At 36.9% G+C, this 19,243-nt stretch overlaps 1 protein-coding gene across 1 annotated transcript in view; it reads right to left on the reverse strand.

Annotated features, from left to right (window-relative positions):
• The window catches only part of XPR1 (xenotropic and polytropic retrovirus receptor 1), a 200,546-nt gene that overhangs the window by 12,292 nt on the left and 169,011 nt on the right, over positions 1 to 19,243 (reverse strand). Inside the window, exons 13-14 of the mRNA XM_051998838.1 lie at positions 11,206 to 11,345; positions 8,229 to 8,447 (exon numbers count right to left, since the gene is read on the reverse strand). Of these exons, the coding sequence (XP_051854798.1) occupies positions 8,229 to 8,447; positions 11,206 to 11,345 (359 nt within the window). The remainder of the gene's footprint in view (positions 1 to 8,228; positions 8,448 to 11,205; positions 11,346 to 19,243) is intronic.

The raw sequence follows: 19,243 nt of genomic DNA on the forward strand, positions 1-19,243 counted from the left end.
AAGAAAACAGACCAAAAAAACCCTCAAGAAAAATAAAAGTTAAAAAAAAATATGCTTCAATCTCTAGTCAGATACCATCAGTTCTTTATCTTATGATATAAATTGCTGTTACTTTGTACACAGTATGTTTCCTAAAGGGCTATTCTTAAAGTATACTCTTTTGCTCAAAAAAATTCCAGTGGTTTCTTATTAGTTATAGGATAACATATAAACTTCTTTACAATATGGTTCCAGTCTACCTTTCCAAAGTATTATACACATGCACACCATGAGCAAGAAAGACTGGTTTACTGGCTTTTCTTCATAGATAACATTCTATTTCCCAACTCTGTGTCTTTGCACAGATTCTACCCTATGACTGGAATGTACTCCTTCCTAACTTTTGCCACCATGGCCTCTAGCTCCCTCCAAAGTTCACTTCAAGAGCTAGTTCTTATATGAGGACTTTCGCAGTTTCATTAGATATTGAACTTTACATCTATTTGTAAGTAAACATCTTACTTCTTATGATATAGTCCTTGAGGAAAAGGGTTGTTTTGCTTTATACCTTTGCATTTCTAATACCTAGCACAATGTCTGGGAAAGACTAAGGGCTTAATATATGTTTGCTGAGTGAGTACGTTAACAAAATTAAGGTATCTAAGTCACTGAAAGTAGTAGTCTCATTGCAATTAAAGTAACAGGTTCAATTTGGAGCAGTACGATTAAGAAGCAGCAAGGAAATTAAGAGTTTATTTAAAAGAGGAGAGTCAGAATGGTAAAAGACATGGAAAATAAATTCTTAAAGAATAGTTGAATAACTGGGGACATTTAGCACACAAAAATTAGCCGTAGTAGGCATGTCACATTCAAAAGAGAAGATGTGTTCATCCTTTGATGATCTAGAAGTCAAAATTGAGACTAATATATAGAAGTTAAGAAGCAACAGATTTTGGTTTCACATAAGAGAAAACTTTCTTGAGAAAGTTTAACAGAGAGAAAACTGGGCTTTCCAGGCTGCCTTTCAAGGCAATGTACTCTATGTATCAGAAGTGTTTCAAACACAGTCCTGAAGAATTTATCTGTCTAGACTCTAGAGAAGATTTTTCCTGTACTGGATAGTAAGTTACACAAAAAATCCTGCTGTGTCCTTCAATTTTGATTTTCAATGATTTTGATTTAGATAGCATAGCAAGGTATGTCAGCAACCCTGTCTCTTTTACTGATTACTAGTGAGACCTTAGATTTACTTAACTTCTATGGGTGTCAGAGTCCTTGCCCAGCAAATGAGAAGATCCAAAATTATGACCTTATGATTCTATTTGAAAAGTTTGTACTATTTCCCCCAGAACCTTCTAAATTTTGAAATCAGAATATTGTGGGATTATACTGACCCCTTCTGTTGATGGGTGATAATACCACAGAATTTCAAAGAGAAAGACAACTGAATTCATTTTCCTTATTTGATTCTTGTTGAATAGCACCCTGCACAATGAATTCTATATAGCAGATACTCCTATATATTTTCAGAAAAGTGATGGGAAAGGGAAACAATAAGGGGCTGAAGGTGACAGTGGTGAGGAAATGAAGGTATTAATTAAAAATCACTTTTAAAAAATTTGGCAGCTAAAGAAAAAATACAAGGGGAAGAGGAAGTAACATAAAGAAGGGAAGGCTTTTGGGGGTTTTATTTTTTAGGGTAGAGGAAATATGTTTGTAGGTAGATGAAAAGGAGTCACTGAAATGGATACTGAAGATGCAAGAGATTAAGAGATACCTGATAGAATAAGGGCCAAGATCTAGGGCACAAGGGGAGAGCTCAGTTTGAAAAGGAAGGGGGTCCTCCTTCCTTGAGGAGCAAAAGGGGAGAATGGGGAGCAGCAGAAGGCACATAAAAAAGAATTACAACTGGAAGCAAGCTGAAGACAGGGGCCCTTTAGGGAATAAAGAAGAATAAAAAAGACTTTCGGAGGTTAACTGCACTGGTGTGCAGTGAAATCAATAAGGTTTCTTCATGCCTTTCTTTAGTAAGAGGTGGCAGCCTGGAAAGGGATTAGATAAAGATAGGGGAAAGTAGTCAAATCCTGAGATTTCCAACTCTACAACATCTTTTACCTTTCTCTATGTGACTATAAGAAGAGACAAGCAGGATGTGAGAATGACAAAGGCAAGGGATGGTGGAGGGTGATTACAGACTTATCCTCTCCAAGCCAAACATTCACATTCAACAAAAATGGCAGCCCCAAGGCAAAATAATCATCAGAAGATTTATGTCACTAGATTAGAGTGCTTCTTTGAGCTGGTAACAGCTCTTTGCTAACTTGGAAGGAAAAGCAACAGTAAAGCAGAAAAGGGGTGGGTAGCTTTCAGAGAGTTGGTGTTGGGCGCCACATGTGCTCATCTGGGTCCAAATACTCACAAACATTAAGACTGATGAAAATGATGGGGAAATTCAGAAGCTGCTAAATGAAAAATGAGAACTCTGGAGGGTGTACTTGTAGGAAAATTCATCCATCCCAAAGACCACAGCACTTAATTCCATCAAAAGTAAAGTACAAGTGAAGCTTAGAGAGGTGCAATATTCTTGGCTTAGTAAGAAGGTGGATGAAATTCACTTTTATGCAGTTAAGTAACAATCTGAAGCACTTTTATGATGCCTTGAAGGCTATTTATGGGCTTTTCAACTATTCAGTGCTGATGGAGCCACATTGATTAGTGATAAGGACATGATTCTAGAGAGACAGATCATTATCAATCAATGCTGAAGCCACAATTAGGTTGGAGTCAACCCCTCTCTAGCTGAAGTTCCAATTGGAGAAGTTTAGAATGCCATTAGGCACTTGGTAATGATTCTATTACAGCTAAGATTTACAAAGTTGGGAGTCCATTGCTCATACAAAAGCTAACTAAAATTTTCCATTTTTGGCAAGAGGAAGTTACCTCCCAGGAGTTCTGTGCTTCTACAGTCCAGCTCTATAAAGATTAAGAAAATAGATTGTTCTGTGATAATGAGAGGAGTATAGGTGAGGGGAGGGGTTCTCTCAGTAATTGCTGACAAGATTCTTGCCAGAGTCCTCCTTTATAGGTTGATCCTTCACCTGGAAAATGGTCATCTACCTGAGAATGCCATCTCTGAAGCTGAGATGCAACAAAATATGAATTGATTCTCTGCTGCTTGTGATAATTTTATCCAAACAATTAACATCAAGAAAACACAGTGGTCCATCACCAACACTGCACTAGATTCTTATGTGGGACTACTGGTTACAGTAAATGGAGAAGTTTTGAAAACTGTGGATAAGTGCACTTTCCTTGGCAGTATACTTTCCAAGGAAGAACACATTGATAATGAGACTGACACATACACTGCCAGAGCTAGTTCAATATCTAGAAGGGTCCCAAGGAAAAATGTGGTGAGAAGAGATAATAGACTGGCTACTAAACTGAAAGTTTACAGCGTTGTTCTGCTGACCTCATTGTTGTATGCCTGTGAAACCTGGACAGTATATCAGCGCCATGCCAGAAAATTGGATGGTTTCCATTTGAATTGTCTTAGGGAGACTTTAAAGATCACCTGGAAGCATAAAGTACAGGACACTGAGGTCTTTTCTTGAACTAAACCGCCAATCATTCAACCTTTACTTCAGAGAGCACAACTTCAATAGGTTGGCCATGCTGCTCAAATGCCAAACATATGCTTGCCAAAAAGACTATTTTGTGGAGCACTCACACAGGGCAAGTGCTTACAAGGTGGTCAGAAAAAGTAATACAAGGACACTCTCAAGGTCTCTCTTAACTTTGGAATTGTTTGTGTGACATAGGACTGTCCAGCAGGGAATGCCCTCATCAGAGAAAGCTCTGTGCTCTATGAGCAAAGCAGAACTAAAGCAGCTGAAAAGCAACATGAAATGTATAGAGTTAGAAAATCCACCACACTAGAAACTGGAAACTGAATGGATGCCCATCAATTGGAGAATGGTTGGGTAAATTGTGGTACATGAATGTTATGGAATATTATTGTTCTGTAAGAAATGACCAGCAGGATGAATACAGAGAGGACTGGAGAGACTTACATGAACTGATACTGAGTGAAATGAGCAGAACCTGGAGGTCATTATACACTTCAACAATGATACTATTTGAGGATGTATTCTGATGGAAGTGGACATCTTTGACAAAGAAATCTAACTCAGTTTCAATTGATAAATGATGGACAGAAGCAGTTACACCCAAAGAAAGAACACTGGGAAACGAATGTGAACTATTTGCATTTTTGTTTTTCTTCCCAGGTTACTTCTACCTTCTGAATCCAATTCTCCCTATGCAACAAGAGAACTGTTCAGTTCTACACACATATATTATATCTAGGATATACTGCAACATATTTAACATATATGGGACTGCTTGCCATCTAGGGGAGGGGGTGGAGGGAGGGAGGGGAAAAATCAGAACAGAAGTGAGTGCAAGGGATAATGTTGTAAAAAAATTACCCTGATATGGGTTCTGTCAATAAAAAGTTATTATAAAATAAAAAAAAAAAAAGAAAGAAAATCCACCCCAAATGCTGCTGTGGACTATTTGTGTCAGAGTTGTGGACTATATGTGGCAGAGCAGTCTAGGCTTGTATTGGTCTGATCAGCCACAGTCAGACCACTGTACCTTGACTCTACATTTTGGTTGTCTTCAAGAATGAAAGATAACCAACCAAACAAGCAACCAACATGCAACACTCTCTACTCAAGCCCTGATCTTGACTTGCTTGGACAATGGCAATGGACTCCTAATTTGCCTCCCTACTTCATCTCTTTCCTCTTTCTTCCCTTAAGTCAGATCTGACTATGTGAATAAACTTCAATGATCTGATCATATCATTTTTATATTAAAGCTTCAGTGGCTTCCTCATACTGCTTCTAAGATAAATTTCTATGTAAAGTTCATAGCCTTCTTTTTTTTTAAGTTCATAGCATTTCACAACATACTCTCAATCTTGTCTTTCTAGCCTCATTATACATCAACCTTCTTATCTTCAATGATCTACTTAAACTGGCCTTTCTTCTCTTCCTCACTTTCTCAATATTTTATCAAAATGTCTTTGGTTATTCCTCATATCTGGAATGTACACCTTCTTTAATTTTGTCTCATGAAATTTCTAATTTCCTTAAAGACTAAGCTCAAGGTTTCAATAAGAAGTCTTTCCTGTTCTTCCTACTTTCATTCCTTCCTAATTATCTCACATTTTTAAAAAATTTATATGTATACATATAAATGTACCTGTTGTTTCCATAGTAAGTTCCTTGAGGGGAGGGGCTACTTTTTTTTTTTGGGGGGGTCTCTCTTTCCTCCCCGGCAGTGTCTTACTGGCTCTGGCATTTAGTAGCTGCTTAAAAAATTCTGGTTGATTGATCCCTAGATACATATGGCAAAAAGTTAAGGTATAAAGGATTCTAGTTTTAGTGAAAGTATCACTGAAATGAATGGCAACAGGGTTCTGCCTAGTAAAGAAAGCAGATGAAAGGAGAATGACTAGCCACATAGGAAGGAGTTCAGGAACTAGCTAGCAGTCTTAATGAGGGCAGTGTTTATATTGCACATGTTTAGTAGAATTGAAAGGGTGGTTGAGATAGTATAGGAGATTATAGTCAAAGAGAAGAGTTTTAAAGTGTGAAATACATGGTCAACTGTTAATGACTTTTTCATCCTCTAAATTTTTGTAATAACTTCCTCCTCATTACTGTGAACAATCAAGAATTATCAAGTATTCTGGAATTTTTGTAGAATCTCTTAGAATTCATGCTACACAATAATATTAGGGATGTTAAGAGTAATTGAATAAAGGTTCCTGGTATTTTCAGTAATAAATGATCACGAATGAGAGCACATACTAAATTCCACGTTGTATTAGGTTGAATTCTAGCAATATTTCAATATACTTCATTCAAACCAATTATGCAGGAAATTGGTATGTGTCAATCTTTTCCAAGTTAGGGAACACTGACTCTTTAGAAAAGGAAATGCTCTTGTACCTTCATATCAATGGGCAGTCTTTCCAAGTTCAAGTCCAGTCACCCCATCATGCTACACTTAAATCTCTGTCCTCTCTGGACTCCATGGTCAACTCTTGTTAGAGCTACTGAGTTGTTTCAGTCACATCCAAATCTTTCTGAACCCACTTGGAGTTTTCCTGGCAAACACATTGGAGTCTTTTTCTTTCTCTAGTTCATTTTGCAGAGGAAGAACTGAGGCAAAATAGGGTTAAAGGACAACCTGGGCCACAAAAGTAGCTGGCTGACAATCTTGCAGACTTCAGGCACTCTGATGCTCCACCCCTCCCCTCAGGCCTCATTTCCACAACCCTCTCCCATTTACATTCTACAGTGGGCCTTTCATCTCCTTAAACAGCCTCTGGGCTCATCTTGGCCTCTGGGCCAAGGTGGGTATACAGACACTGTGTACTTTCTGTTACTACTCAGGCGTGGCAAAAGGAATATCAAACCACATGGTTCCATCAAGCTTATGTGACTCATTAAAAATTCATGCTAATTCCTCAGAATCAGAGACAATGACTTATAGAGTGGGAAGAACTAGCTGTAGCTGAACCAAAATCCTTTAGCTTGCACCCCTGACACATAGTCGTTTAGCCTGAGCCTCAAGAAGGGAAGCTCCAGAGGGAGCTACCTCCATTTTAAAGCAGTTCTTGTTATTGGAAAGTCTTTCTGCATCAGGCGACAATTACAGAAGAAACTGAAATCTTCCTTTACATGACAGCCCTTCAAATATTTGAGTGTCATTATTATAATCACTTAAGATTTTTCTTTAAGAATAAAAATTGAGAATTCTTTCAATGCATCCTCTTATGTCACAAAAGCCCACCCACCTCTCTCTGGTTAATTCTAGATTGTTAATGTCTGCCTGCAGATGTGGCCTGACCAGGGTATTACAGAATTATCACTTCCTAGTCCTGGACACTGTGCCTTTATTAATGCAGCTAAAGGATGAATTCTCTTTTTCAGCTATTAGGTCTTACATATACTAAACTAAAATCTCCAACAGTTTTCTCTAGTGCCCAACTGTGCTTTTCCCATCCTTCACACAAGCAGAATTTTTTAATGTAATGATAAAAGACTTTTTATTTATCCCTATTAAATCTCATCTTAATAGGTTTTATCTATCATTCAAGACTATTAAGCAATTTTAGGGGACCTGATATTGCTAGCCCACAGATTAAATGCTTTTATCGAAGTCCGATAAAAATGTTGAATTGTGTAGGCCCAAACATAGATCCCTAGGGGCATTATGCTAGAGAGCTTCAGTTAAATTGAAATGGCCCTATTCCGATCACTTTTAGTTCCAAATGACTGGTTCTAAATGTACCTAACTACTATCACTCAGCCCACATTTATCTTGTCCAACAGAACATCAAGAATGATCTTATCAGATCTTAAGTGAGTATTGCAATGCTGCTAGACAGGAAACAAGGGGTACTACAACAGTTATTTCAAACTTTCTCTACTCTGAGCCTCTATTTGGAGTATTTTTGTTTGTGCCACTTTGTTCTAGGTACCACATTTTTGGAAGGACACTGGTGAAAGGATAATATTGAAAGGACATGAAATGAGAAGCGGAGAATAAAGACTTATTAAAAAAAAAAAAAAGAATGATTGGCCAAAATAATTGCCTTGAGACTGAAGACCTTCAAAAAGCAACTAAATAACTACAACATAGGAGCAGTAGAGGGGGGGTAATCTGTTCACATACAGTTAGATTAATGGATCTTTGATGTCCCTTCTAAAGTTAAGATTCTCTGACTTTAATTAGCAAGTTAATATTTATGTATAAATATGTGTTGTAAGGGCATCTAAAAACACTTCAACTTTTCAAATGAATAATTCACAAGTAATTTTAATTAGTTGAGTTTCCTTTTCCCAAAACAAAGGTAGCTCAAAAGTAGATTCCAGGTTAGGTAAAAGTGAACTGAACTGCCTCAGTGAAGGCCTCCAAAAGGTGGTGATTTGAATGTGCTATAGAGAAGAAGTTTTAATTAGGAGGTTTGTGCTATAATAAGATTTTATTATATGTAGCCAGTGTCCCTAAAGTCTTACTTTTAAGTTTTCATATCTTAAAACTGCATCAAGAATCTTGAGGCTTCCTCTGCAGAAGTCACTTGTGAAAACTCATTTTCCTAGTCTAAACATTACTTTTTGCTAGAATCTAAAAGAACTAAGTACTCCGAAAACAGACATGATACATACTGAGACAGGTAAGGTCGGCGTAGTGTCAGGCTCTGATTATACTTCCATGTCCTGGTCTTCTGACGGTTCCGCACCCCCTCCTCCTGGTCCATCATTTGCTCTAGCAGGGTTTGATCATCTGCATTCATGGGAGCCACAGAGATGTCCCGCACAGCACGAAATTCACCACAGTTGTTTAGATGTTCATTCTCCAATCGGAAGAAATTCCATACAAACCGTCTTTAAAGGGAGGGGCAGAATGAGGAAAGAAAAAAAATTATGTCAAAATGTACTTCAAAAATATTTCCTCAACAATATCATATCAATCCATATCACCTTTAAAACCCCACGTATGTAATTAGAAATCTAATACATTCTTTAAGAACAATAAATGATCTACAGAGCAACTAACAAAAACCCCATACAATATTACTTTCTATACAGTAGTCCACAGGTAGGGGGAAGGGAGAGAAAAGAAGACAGGGAAACTCAGTTCTAAAATATCTTGGTCCCATTAATAAAGAAATTATTTAAGATTTGCACATCTAGGAGGAATTAAAATAATTACCATTTCTATCACTAGGGAAAATATGACAATTCAGGGGAACTTGCTGGGTTTTGATTTAGAAAAACCACTATTTTCTGAAGCACAGGACAAGGATTAATGAAGTTTTGTTAGTGTATAGAATGCACAAATAACAATTATGGAAACTTCTATTTACTAAAACTTTATTGGAGTAACTAATTTTATCTCCACTTTATACATGAGGAAATTAAGCTTTAATTTCTTCAAGAAACATGCCTATATTACATGGTCACAACAACAAGTGAGCAGAAGAGCTGGGACCTGACCCCAGGTCTCCTGATTGCAAGGTTAATATTGTTTCCACTACACTCTATTTCCCTATGAAGGGAGCAATGTCAGATTAGTCTGGAAAGGGCCTTTAAGGCTAGAATTCAGGGTTTATGCGTTAGTGACCAGGGTACTGAAGTCCTGGAAGTTTTTAAGGAGGAGGTTGATGTGATCAGGAGGACAATGCTGAGAGGGCCAGTGGCCTGGGTACAGAGACAGAAAGAAGAATCAGTGAGACACACTGTTGGGGGAGAGCTGGAAGGGACTGGATGAGGAGGTAGAAAGGGAGACAAGAGAGGAGAGGGAGGGAACAGAACAGTCAACAGTATCGACACTGAGAGAGATGGAAGACCAGGACAGGAAAACACACCCTGAATTCAGTCCTTAGGAGGAGAATGTAGATCTTACAGCTATTTCGGTAGTGTGAGCAGATGGCATGTGGATGGAGCAAAAGGTCTGCAAGAGACAGAGCAGGACTTCAGGCCTGTCTCTGAGAAGTTACCAGCTGCATGACTCCAGAGGGGAAGTGAGGGGGCAGCGATGGAGGGAGTACTGGGCCTGGAGTCAGGAAGACTGAGTTCAAATCTAGTCTCAGATATTTCCTAGCTGGGTGACCCTGGGCAAGTTACTTAATCCTGTTTGCCTCAGTTTTCTCATCTGTAAAATGAGCTGGAGAAGGAAATGGCCTTCCATTTTCCAGTATCTGAGCCAAGAAAACCCCAAATGGGATCACAAAGAATTGCCCCAACTTAAATGAAAGAATAACAACATGACCCAAATTACTTAAGCCTTCATTTCCTCTGCTATGAAATGGGTACCTTCACTACCCAGATCTAAGGGCCACAGTAAAGATCAAACAAGAAGACCTGAGTGCTTTGCTAACTTCAAAGTACTCCATTAATACCAATATTATTATTATTATGCTCCATTATGGAGCAGTGAGGAACAAAGCCAGATAGGAAAAGTTTGAAGAATAAGTAGCTGGTGAGAAAGTAGCAGCAGAGTGTAGACTATTCTTTTGGGAAAGAAAGAAGATTGAGGGAAAGCTTTTTTTGAAGGACAGGTGAGACCTGAGAGCATGCCTGAGGAGCCAATAGAGAGAGATGATTGAGAAGGGATGCCTCAGGTATCAAAGTCAAGAGGAATGGTGAAGAAGATTTGCTCTGGGATAGAGGAGGGCCACATCATTCTCAGACTACTGAAGAGAAGCTAAGGATTATTGAGAACTTTAGAGGAGCAGAGAGGAGAAATGAAGTGACTCTCCTTAGCTTCATCTCTTTGGTAAAATAGGAGGAAGGTTCATCTGCCCAAGTAATGTGAGAAGGGACAGAGTTGAAGTTTGGAACATTTGTGGCAGGTAACGTGGTGAATAACAGTCAGTGTGAGCCCCCAAAAGGCAGAAATCTTTTATTTATATCGTAGGCCTTCCAACATAAATAATATGACATCTTGAAATGTTTTAGATAAATGTCAATAGGTTTCACTTGTCAAAGACAACTTTCTGTCACCACTGCTAATATCTTGCTTTTCAGAAATACAAAAGATATTTTCTATTAAAATGAATTAGAATTTTTTTTGGTTGAGGCAATTGGGATTAAGTGATTTGCTCAGGGTCACACACCTAGAAGTTGGTAATTTTTTAAAAAGAAGAAAACCAGAGAAGTTTTTGTTCTCTCCATGTTCCAACCCTGGGAAGTTTGACTGAGGCTTCAAGGGTTCAGCCCTATTTGGCTGCTTACGGAAGCTGGGTAGTGATAGAGCCAGCACTGAAGCCGGGAAGTCCTGGCTGTTTAAGCTCAGTGTGGGCACATGTAGGCTCTGTAATCCTGGGCAGATGCCCTCTGAAGAAACTGAAGACTTGAGTTGCAGTGAGGATACTCATCTGCTTTGATAGAGTTTCATCATTTCGAAGTTCCCAATAACAATAAAATTATAGGTCTAGTCACTAATTGTCTTTTGTCCAATACAAAAACTAACTTTTTATCAGCATGAGCTGGAAATTCAAATTCTAATTTAGAAGCATATTATTAGAATTAGCCAGTCTGCATTTCTTTAATTAGTGGTTTTCTAATTTTTTACAAAAAAAAAAATTTTTTTTCCTGGTTAAAATAAATCTAAAAGAAAATTTTCAGCTCATTCACTTACCGAAAAACCTCAAGGGGAGCAAATACAGTAGAGATGATATCCCCAACATGAGGGGTCAGATTTAGGGTGATGACATAGATTTGGATAGTCCAAGAAAAACGCAGTATCACATCCTCAATGATGGCTGAGTAATAATAGGCCTGAAATATAAAAACAAAAAGGAAATTATGATATACTTCATACAAAGCAAAGGACAAAAAAATTATATTTTTTCTGCACTATGCTCCACAAGGTTTTATTAAAGGTCCTCATCTCATTAGGAAGAAGAGAAAGCTGAATTTTCATTTCTAATCTGGAACTCAATTTTACTTATAGAACCGGTAAACAAATGGTTCACTTAGGGAAATTAAAACAATTTAAGTTAACATATAAGCTCAAACTATAATTGCCCTTCTTCAGACAAAAATGTTATCATATTAATCTAGAGTAAATGGTTACAGAAACAATTTATGCCCAATTTATAAGATTCTAATACCATGTATTGACTAGTTAATTCCACAAGAAATTTCCATTTATTAACTTTCTGTATCCTTCTTTTATATATATGTACATATATTCTATATATACACATATATAAATAGATAGAAATGGATAGACAGATAGATACACAATACTGAATTTGAGAATACTTAAAATAGTTTTACCTTAAACAAGAATAAAAACATTCTGGTCACTTTAAGAAATTAGAACTTTTTTTCACTTCTCCAAGATTCTACTCTCTTGCCTCTCCTCTCCTTTGGGATAATTTATTATTTCTAGTACCTATGACTGTTGTCTTTTGTGCTACTGAACTCTTTTGTGCAATACTTTTTTAAAGAGTGGCAGCCCAGATAAATCTCTGACCATGTATATCTCAGCCTGGAAAATCTACTTCCTCCTCCATATGCCATCAGGCCAGCTTCTTTCTCCTGCTCTTTTTCTTCCTGGGTATGACTCTGACTTCCTGGATTTCATAGCACTTTAGTACCTTCTTTCTTTCTTCCCCTTGCTTTTAAGCTCCCTTTTTGTGTCCCCTCTCTCCATTAGAATGTATCCTTGGGACAAGGACTTTCTTTCTGCTTGTTTTTGTACTCCTAGCACTTGGTGCCTGGAACCTGCTCTGCCACCACTGAAGACTGCTTGATAAACTGATTGGAAAAATGGAAGATGGGGGTTCAAATCTACATATGTGACCTTAGAGAAGTCATTTCACTGCCTGGGCTTTTGTTTCTTTCACATTAAAAGAAAAGTTTGCACCACATGGTCTCTGAGGTTCTTTCCAGTTCTAATCTAACTTAAACCATGCCTACAGAAATAAATTAAATCATTTTATGTCAAATCACAAGTGGTCAATCAATAAGTTAATCAATAAACATTAAGCACTTATCACTAGCAAGGAATTGATCTGGTTTGCTGAGAATACAAAGACAAAATTGTAACAATTTCTGCCCTCAAGGAGTTTACATTTTATTGAGGAGATAAGAAGTACATACAAATTCAAAGTAAATGGAGGGAGAGTATTAGAAGCTGGGAAAACAGTAAAGTTTTCATATGGAAGTTGCATTTCCACTAAATTAAAAAAAAAGAGAGAGATACTAAGAAGCACAGGTGAGACAGAAAGAAATGCATTACAAGCATAGAAAGCAGCCAATGGACAGGCAGAAAGATGAGAGAGAGGAGTACTATGTGTGAGAAACAACAAGAAAACTAATTTGGATGGAGTACAGTATAAGGAAAGGGGAAATAAAGTAGACTAAAGTGGAAAAATACAATATTAATACTTCAAGAACTCATGATTCCAGGTACCCTTCTACATGATACACTGTCACAGAGAAGTGGCCAAAGCTAAAAATGTTTTCAAACATGGCTGGGATGGCTTTGAGAGCACAAACAAAATAGCCTACTGCTGGACAAGTTGCTGTGAGTTATCACAGCACACACTCTCTCCTAAAATCTGTTCAAGCTCACATTCATTGTTCCCATGACACTATGTATCCAACTCATCTTTTGCCATTCCTTTCTTTCTGCCTTCAATATTTCCCAATATTAAGGTCTTTTCCAATGAGTCCTGTCTTCTTCTTATGCGGCCAAAGTACTTAAGTTTTAGCTTCAGTATATGCCATTCCAATGAATAGTCTGAGTTAATTTCTTTAAGTCTTCTTACTGTCCCAGGGACTCTCAAAAGTCTTCTCTAGCATTACCACTTGAAAGCACTGATTCTGTGGCACTACGTTTTCCTTATAAGTTCAACTTGCATGCCCTTGCATGCCCTACATTATTAATGGGAAAATAATAACTGACAACATGGATCTTTGTTGGCAAAATAATAAAAGTTTTTTTAGTATGCTGTCCAGGTTTGCCTTAGCTTTCCTTTTAAGGAATGAGCATCTTTTAATTTCATGGCTGCAATCATCAACTGCAATGACTTGAGCCCAAGAATATACAATCTGACACTATTTCCATTTCTTTTCCTCCTATTTACTAGGAAGTGAAGGGACCATTATATGCTAAGACCTTAGTTGTTAATTTTTTAATATTAAGCTTCGACTTAGCTTTTACATTCTCGTATTTCATCTTCGTCAAGAAGCTTCTTATTCTTCACTTTCTGCTATCAAAGTTGTATCATCTCCATATCTGAGACTGTTGATATTTCTCCCAGCAATCTTATTTTCAGTTTTTTATTTGTCTACCCTGGAATCCTGCATGATGTATACTGCATATAAATAAATAAGGTGACAATATATAGTCTTGTTGTATTCCTTTCCCAATACTGAACCAATCAGTTCTGTTGCTTCTGTTGCTTACTGATTCATATATAGATTCCTCAGGAGACAAGATGAACTGGTACCAACACCCATCTCCTTGAGAACTTGCCACAATTTGCTATCCATACTTTAAAAGGCTTTACCGTAATCAATGAAGCAGAATTAGATGTTTTTCTGGAACTCTCTTGCTTTCTCCACTATTCAGTGAATGTTGGCAATTTGATCTCTAGTTCTTCTGCCTCTTTGAAAACCAGTTTACTCTTCTATTTTGAAAAACAGTTACTTATATTGCTGAAACCCAGCTTGCAGAATGTCAAGTATAACTTTAATGATTTGTAAAATGAATGCAATTCTTTGACAGTTTAAACATTCTCCGGTATTGCCCTTCTTTAAGACTGGAATGTAAGCTGATCTTTTCTAATTCAGTAGGCACTACTGAGTTTTCCAAATCTGCTGGCATTTTGAATGCAACACTTTAACAGCATCATCTTTTAGTATTTTAAATAGTTAAATAGGTACTCCATCACTTCCAGTAAGTGCTTATTGTTTAACAGTGCTTCCTAGAGCCAACTTGACTTCATTCTTCAGGATGTATGGCTATAAGTTGGTGAAAAGATGCAACATATGATCTGATGATTTTTCCTTCTTTCAATTTAATCCTAAATTTTGCAACAAGAATTTTGCAAATTACTTGTAACAAGCTCATAATCTGAGCTTCTACAAAGTACATAATCTGATTTCAATACTGACCATCTAGTGATGTCCATGTGAAGAGCTGAAAACCGTGCTATAACAAGAATTATCTTGATGAAATTCTATTAGTCTATTCTAAGGCCAAACTTGCCTATTAGTCCAATTATCTTTTGATTGCTTAATTTAGCATTCCAATCCCCTATGGTGAATATATCTTTTTTTTATGTTATTTCTAAAAAGTATTGTAGGTCTTCATAGAGCAACTTTAGCTTCCTTGACATCAGTGGTTGGAGCATAAACTTGTATTATTACTATTATGCTGAATAGTTTGCCTTGGATTTGAATAAATATCATTTCATCATTTTTGAGATTATACTCGAGTACTGCTTTTCTCACTCTTTTATTGAGTATGAGGGCTTCTCTCTTTCTTGTAAGGGACTCTTGTCCAAAGTAGTAGATGTAACAATCACTTGAATTTAAATGCACCCATTTTCGCCCATTTAAGGTCACTGACGTCTAAGTGTCTATGTTTAATCTTTCCATTTCTTGTCTGATTATATCTAGCTTACCTTAGTTCATCCATTCCAGGTTCCCATGTGATACTGATCTTTCCAACACTGTACTTTCTTTTTGTTCCCAGACAGATCTACAGTATTTTGGTTGTAAACCACTCACTTCATACTGGAATTATCTGTAATTGTACAGGCCTGATGCTGGTAGACAAAATTTTTTAAACTGAGTAGATGTTGACAGAGCTCTATCCCACTGATACAACCTGGGAAAACATAGGCTCACTTCCACACTTTGCTAAGGGCTTTTATACAACCTTAACTAGTATTTACATGATTTAATGGAATGTAAATTAGAAAGAATCTAAAGTCAAAAAAAATTTTGATGTAAGATTACATTTTGAGCTAAGGGGATACTGTTCTCTGTTCTCTTGGAAAGATATAAGATCATTAATTTGGGACTCCTTCAATTTTTGTTTTGCTAGGCAGGTTCACATAACCATCAAAAAGAGATCACAGGAAAACACTACTAGCTTTTCAACTATTCCATTCCTGACCACAGCATGACAAGATGACATAACCTAGTAACATAATAGATAATGAGAATGAGCTTTGCTTGAATAAGGTACTTTAGACATTTTATTTTATCCATTTTCACAATAATACTCAAGAGGGAGGAGGGAGAGGATGCGTATTTGTCATTTCATCAGAGGAGGGAATTCTCTGATAGGCACATTCTCTCCACTTAGATAACAAGAGTTATCTAGGGAACTTGCCCAGGCTCACAGCAGGATAGGTTAGAGATGGGCAGTACTCAGGTCCATTCTCTAGCTACATACCACATTGCCTCACATCTTCAGTAGGTACTTAAGTAGTAGCATCGCTCTACAGAAAATCAAAGTTGAGGCTCAGAGATATTAAGTAACTTGCTTTAAAGTTTCTAAACTAGCATGTAGCAAAAATGGGACTTATCTCCAAGACTTCCAGCTCATGTCTTTTTAGCACTCCTCAGTAATGCTGACACAATACATCTGTTTGGCAAAAAAAGTACATTTAATTATCACAGCAAATTATCTCTCTAATTTGGATAAAGATAGGATTTTTTTTTTTTTTCATGGTATGAGAGGCAGCCTAATTTTCTAAGTTTGGGAGTCAACATGAATTAAGCTGTCTAGAAGATGTCCAGGCAATTCTCAGGGACAATGATGAAATCACTTCATTGGTTTAATCACAGCAGCTTAGTGGAAAAGAAAGAACACTGAGCGTAGAGTCAGGCTGTCAATAAATACTACTCAATACCTATTATAAGCCAGGTCTAGAGACACAAATATGAAAAAGACAGTTTCTCAAGGAACATATAATCTAATGGGGAAAGACCACACAAAAGATAAAAGGTGGAGGTGTTAGAGGGAAAGGAAGCTATCTAGGATAAGGGCATTATGGAGAAATCCAAAGGAATGCTCCTCCTGAAATAAAGAATTGGAAAATATTTATTCTGCCTTCCAATCAGACTTCAGATTATAAATTCTACTATTTACTATTTATGTGACTGTGGACAAGTCACAACCACTCTAAATCCAGTTTCCTCTCTTAAAAAACAGAGATAATGATATTTATAATCACTGCCAAGTAAGCTACATGGCAATGAATTTTTTCACCTCAGCAATCTCCACAACCATTTACTAATTTGTAGAAGGGAATCTGTGTTGGTGAAGGAAATATTCACACCAATGAAACCAGAATCCTAAGCGGTGAGGTAATATGTGTACCACCCACACAACACCAGTCAGGGGTGTTGCACTTTCCCTCTAATGATCTTAAATTTTTTTTTTTAGTGACTGCTACTATAACAAACACAAATTTTAAATTTCTACGTAGATTTAAAAAATCTACGACTTAGAGATGAGGAATAATAACATTAGCTAACATAATGCTTAATGTTTTGACTTATAAAGTATTTTTCTTTACAATTATTCTGATTAAATTTCTTTAGATGTGATTAAGTCTTTGGATTCTGTATTAGTTCAGCATTGGTTATACATTTCCACTTCCTATCATCTGTAAATTTAATAAAGTATGTCAGTTATCCCTTTACCTAAGGGATGGAAAAAACCAAAGCCAAGTAACACTGGGCCTTCACTGACTCCTAGGGAGTCACTTCTCTGCTTAGTTTCAATCTGCATTATATTATGGTCTAGGCCACATCTCTCTATGTTCTTTACAAGAATAATGTGAAAGTACCTCTCGGACTGGCTAAGATAAAAGGAAAAGAAAATGATGAATGTTGGAGGGAATGTGGAAAAACTAAGATGCTAATGCATTGTTGATGAAGTTGTGAATTGATCCAACCATTCTAGAGAGTGATTTGGAACTATGCCCAAAGAGCTATCAAACTGTGCATTCCCTTTGATCCAGCAGTGTTACTATTAGGTCTGTACCTCAAAGAGATCATAACAGAGGGAAAAGGACCCACATGTGCAAAAATGTTTGTGGCAGCCCTTTTTGAAATGGCAAGAAACTGAAAACTGAGTGAATGCTCCATCCATTGGGGAATGGTTGAATAAATTATGGTATGTGAATATAATGGAATATTATTTTTCTATAAGCAACACTCAGCAGGATAATTTCATAAAGGCCTGAGAAGACTTACGTGAACTGATAAACTAAGTGAAGTGAGTAGAACCAAGAAAATACTGTACATGGCAACAATAAGATTATGCAATGATCAATTTTGATGGATGTGGCTCTATTCAACAATGAGATGATTGAGACCAGTTCTAATTGACTTGTAATGGAAAGAGCCACCTGCATTCAGAGAGAGAACTGTGAGAACTGATGTGGATTGCAACATAACATTTTCACTTTTTTTGGTTGTTTTTTGCTAGCCTTTTGTTTTCTTTTTCATTTTCCTCTGTTTTTATTTGACTTTTCTTGTATAGTATAATTGTGAAAACATGCACAGAAGAATTGCACATGTTTAACATATATTGGATTGTTGTCATCTAAGGGAAGAGGTGGGGAGAGGGAAAAATTTGTCTTTTTTTCAAGAGGAAATGCTCCACAATTTGGAACTATGTTCAAAAAGTTATCAAATTGTGCATACCCTTTGATCCAGTAGTGTTTCTACTGGAATTTTATCTCAAAGAGATTTTAAAGAAGGGAAAGGGACCCACATGTGCAAAAATGTTTGTGGCAGCCCTTTTTGTAATAGCTAGAAACTGGAAAATAAACGGATGCCCATCAATTGGAGAATGGTTGGGTAATTTGTGGTATATGAATGTTATGGAATATTATTGTTCTGTAAGAAATGACCAGCAGGATGAATACAGAGAGGCCTGGAGAGATTTACAGGAACTGATGGTAAGTGAAATGAGCAGAACCAGGAGATCATTATATACTTCAACAACAATACTATATGGAGATCAATTCTGATGGAAGTGGCTATCTTCAACAATGAGAGTATCCAAATCAGTTCCAATTGATCAGTGATGAACAGAACCAGATACACCCAGTGAAAGGACACTGGAAATGAGTGTGGACCATACTCTTTCTAATATTGTTTGCTTGCATTTCCACTCTTTCTAATATTGTTTGCTTACATTTTTGTTTTTCTTCTCAGGTTATTTTTACCTTCTTTCTAAATCCAATTTTTCTTGTGCAACAAGATAACTGTAGAAATATGTATACATATATTGTATTTAACTTATATTTTAACATATTTAACATGTATGGGACTACCTGCCATCTGGGGAGGGAATGGAGGGAAGAAGGGGAAAAGTTGGAACAGAAGTTTTTGCAAGGGTCAATGTTGAAAAATTACCCATACGTATGTTTTGTCAACGAAAAGCTATTTAAAAAAAAAAAAAAAAGAGGAAATGCTCCAGTTCCTTCAAGTGATTCTCATAGAGCACTTAATAACTCTGGTTGCTTTCCTTTGAATATTCTATAGTTCATCAACGTCCTAAGCATTGTGAGCACAACTGAAAACAATCCTCTAGAGGTGGTCTCAACAAGGCAAAGTATGAGAGGACCATCACTTTCTTAGCTCTGCGCACTATGCCTCTCAATTTAGCCCAACTTTGTTTTATCATT

Source organism: Antechinus flavipes, chromosome 4 (assembly GCF_016432865.1).
Source record: "Antechinus flavipes isolate AdamAnt ecotype Samford, QLD, Australia chromosome 4, AdamAnt_v2, whole genome shotgun sequence".
NCBI classification, from domain to species: domain Eukaryota; kingdom Metazoa; phylum Chordata; class Mammalia; order Dasyuromorphia; family Dasyuridae; genus Antechinus; species Antechinus flavipes.